The sequence below is a fragment of the Solanum verrucosum genome, unplaced genomic scaffold (assembly GCF_900185275.1).
Source record: "Solanum verrucosum unplaced genomic scaffold, falcon-dt-bn FXZP01000031.1, whole genome shotgun sequence".
Taxonomy (NCBI): domain Eukaryota; kingdom Viridiplantae; phylum Streptophyta; class Magnoliopsida; order Solanales; family Solanaceae; genus Solanum; species Solanum verrucosum.
The window spans coordinates 2,041,837-2,044,977 of record NW_026020194.1 but is presented as its reverse complement, the minus strand read 5'-3'; the positions used below and the strand labels follow the sequence as shown (position 1 = coordinate 2,044,977).

Below are 3,141 nucleotides of genomic sequence, written 5' to 3'. Positions count from 1 at the left end.
ATTAATAGAAAAAATTCTCGAACAATTCATATTTACTTGAAGTATATATTACTCAGTTTCTCCTTCCCTCTTTGTTCCCGGGGAACGCGTATTCATCGCTTTATTAACATTTCATTATTAGAATTTACAAACTTAAAAAGAAGCTTTTAGAAGCATTGCTTTTATTTTCGACATAATATATAAACATAATTTTTAAATAATATTTAATTTAGAATATTTTGGTATGATTTTTTTTTTTGATTGGTCAAAATATTTTGAAATTCTTAAAATGAGGAAAATGACTTTTCTTAATTATAATAGGAAAAACAAGTTACATAAATGATATGCAAGTTTATTATCTCCTCTCAACCTACCCAACACCTCCACCCCTCCCTTGACCATCCCAACCCCTGCCACTCGTGAACCACCACTCCCAACTCTATTTCGCCCATATAATATTTTATGAGATTACATATAAGTAATTTTGAGATAATATTGATTTGCATAGTTAACAAGTACTAGAAAATAAGTAATAAATCTTCTTATTTTTGAAAGGGACATTTTTTAGTTTGCATAAACAAATACTTAAATTTATATTAATGTGAATAGATAGAAAAACAATATTTGATGTAATGCCTCTATAAATATCCAAAAGTTATGAAATATTCTAAAAGTTTCTTCAAGGAATATACTAATACCTTTTATATAGGTATAATAACCTTCAAGAATTCTAAGAGGAATTACAGTCGCGATTAAAATTGGACATATCTTGTAGAGTCCCCCGTTAAATTTGAATGTGTATTAAGAGTATTTATTTTAAATAAAAAAGATGTGTTCATCCTATATATGTGACACTACTTCCTTCCCAAACAAAGCATCCTTCATAAATGCTTGACGTGGAAGCAGAATCAAACTAATTTTTTATTCATTAAAATAAAACCAGAGAATCAAACGGTTCAGATTCACTTTATATTTTTCCCCAATTCCAATTTCTTGTTCATAATCAAAATATCTCTTCTTCACTCCACTCTCCATACACGATGTTGGGGAAAAGGGGCCGTCCACCGATGAGGAGGACAACAAGCATGACAGGGATCACCGTTGATCTAGGTACTGCAACTGAATCGGAGCCGTCTGATTGTAATAAGCCTAAAATTATGGTTGATGAGATCATTAAGAGTTCGGAAGGAATAATCATTAATTCTGTGCCGGCGATGGTGTCGCCGAGATACCAACGGAGAATCTCCGGCGAAGGTTTTGAAAGAGAAAGGGCTAATTTCCTGAGAATTTGTGGCCTTTGTAACCGCCGATTGATTAATGGACGAGATATCTACATGTACAGGTACAACTCTTTACAAACAAATCGGAAAAAATAAATAAATAAATTTGTTGTTTTTTAATATTTACTACTTCGTGTTATAGTTTAATTATTACTCTATTACTATTACTCACTTTATATAATTATTTACTCGTAAAATCTAAAATAGATGAGTAAAAGGAGAAATCGATCGTTTTAAGTGCAGGAGCTAGCCTAGTAAAGTGAGGTTAGGTTGAAAGAGTAACTCCTGTTTCATGTTTCATATTATATGATCCTGTAACGTTATTTTATCATATATTTTCCTTGCTCTATTGGATAGCTACATAGAATAAATAATAGTAGTAATTAAATTTAGACTTTTAAAATATCATAAATAATATATATTTATTAAAATATGTGTTAAATTATTATGGATCAAAACGGAAGAAGTAAGATAGTTTCAAGTTTCTCTGAATTGAACATATGTAAGACGTTCCTCCAAATTGTATGGGAATGAAGACCACCATACTTGCTAAAAGTTAAAAATGAATAGCAACAAACAAGACTTTGTCAATAGAATAAAATAGCAAAATACCTCCATTAAACAAGAATTTTACTTCTTTAAAGACTTGTTACATTGTTGGTGTATTGCATTATGAACATTAATTAATAAACGATTTCTTTTCTTATATTTAAACTATTTGTATGCCACTTGACAATTATTATTATCTTTATTAAAATAAGGACCTCAACAATAATAGTACTACCTGGTACTTGTCGTGGAATTAAATAGTTGAGATAAAAAAAAATAGTAGTGTATGATATAATAATTAGTTCATTTTATTTTTGGTATGCAGGGGTGATACAGCATTTTGTAGTATGGAGTGTAGAGAAGAACAAATGCAGCAAGATGAAAGAAATGACAAGTCTAATATCAAGCCAGAAAATCATCACAATCACTCTGAATTTCGTTCTGCTAAATCTGAAACTTCCAGCAATAACGACACCATTGCAGCAGCTTGAAGAACACACACAAAATGAAAGAGAATAGGCATGCACAGTAGTGATGTGAGTTTTACTGGGTTGGGGACATTCGTGTAAAATTTTAACTATGTATTCGTATTTTACACAAACTTACACTACGTGCCATGGTTTGAGTGCCACAGTTCAAATGCTACGTTGTAAGATTGAATCCCTCGTGTTTTTTTTTTTACTTCGTTCCTTTTTATCTATTTATCTCTCTTTGCATAATCCTTTTTTTTTTTAAAAATAAAATATTTATATTTGTTTCTTTTTTCTCATTCTTCAAAAATGAAAGTACTTCTTGAAAAAATTTAAATGGGAAATGTAGTGTGAAAGATTGGAAAAAGATATAAGCAACCAAATAATAGTACTAGTTAAAAAGCTTAATAGTTGAAGACCTTTTAGAACTTGACATCTTTTATTCAGTGTACATTTATTAATAGAATTCGCCTAACGTTGTATTTTTGATAGAATTATAATCTTAGTATAACGAGGTAATGTTACACTCACGTGGTATGTTTAGCAATAAAATTTATCAACGAAGAAATTATGGAGCTAGATATTGAAAAGGCCATGTAGTGACTGAACACCATTCAGCTGCATCAGAAGAGAGTGATGATTAGATAGAATTATTGGCAAGTGAAGAATTGAAGCACAACCAAACATTAAATGTCAATTTAAAAACAATATCAACTGAACACACAAAACGAGATGGTCCAAGGTAGAAGAAACATTTAATTAGATAATGACTTGTACTTTTATCTTTTTCTTGAGCCCCTTGATGATTGTGCACATTTGTGTTGTACAACAAATGTGGGGAGGGATTGAGTTGTTGAATCAAG

The 3,141-nt window shown here is 30.4% G+C and overlaps 1 protein-coding gene across 1 annotated transcript; it reads left to right on the top strand.

Moving 5' to 3' along the window:
• Nucleotides 1–854: 854 nt before the first annotated feature.
• LOC125829526 (FCS-Like Zinc finger 5-like) lies at nucleotides 855–2,527 on the top strand. Its single transcript, XM_049508747.1, has 2 exons — nucleotides 855–1,321; nucleotides 2,134–2,527. The coding sequence occupies exons 1-2, from the start codon at nucleotides 1,020–1,022 to the stop codon at nucleotides 2,297–2,299; spliced, it is 468 nt and encodes a 155-aa protein (XP_049364704.1). The 5' UTR covers nucleotides 855–1,019; the 3' UTR covers nucleotides 2,300–2,527.
• Nucleotides 2,528–3,141: the final 614 nt, after the last annotated feature.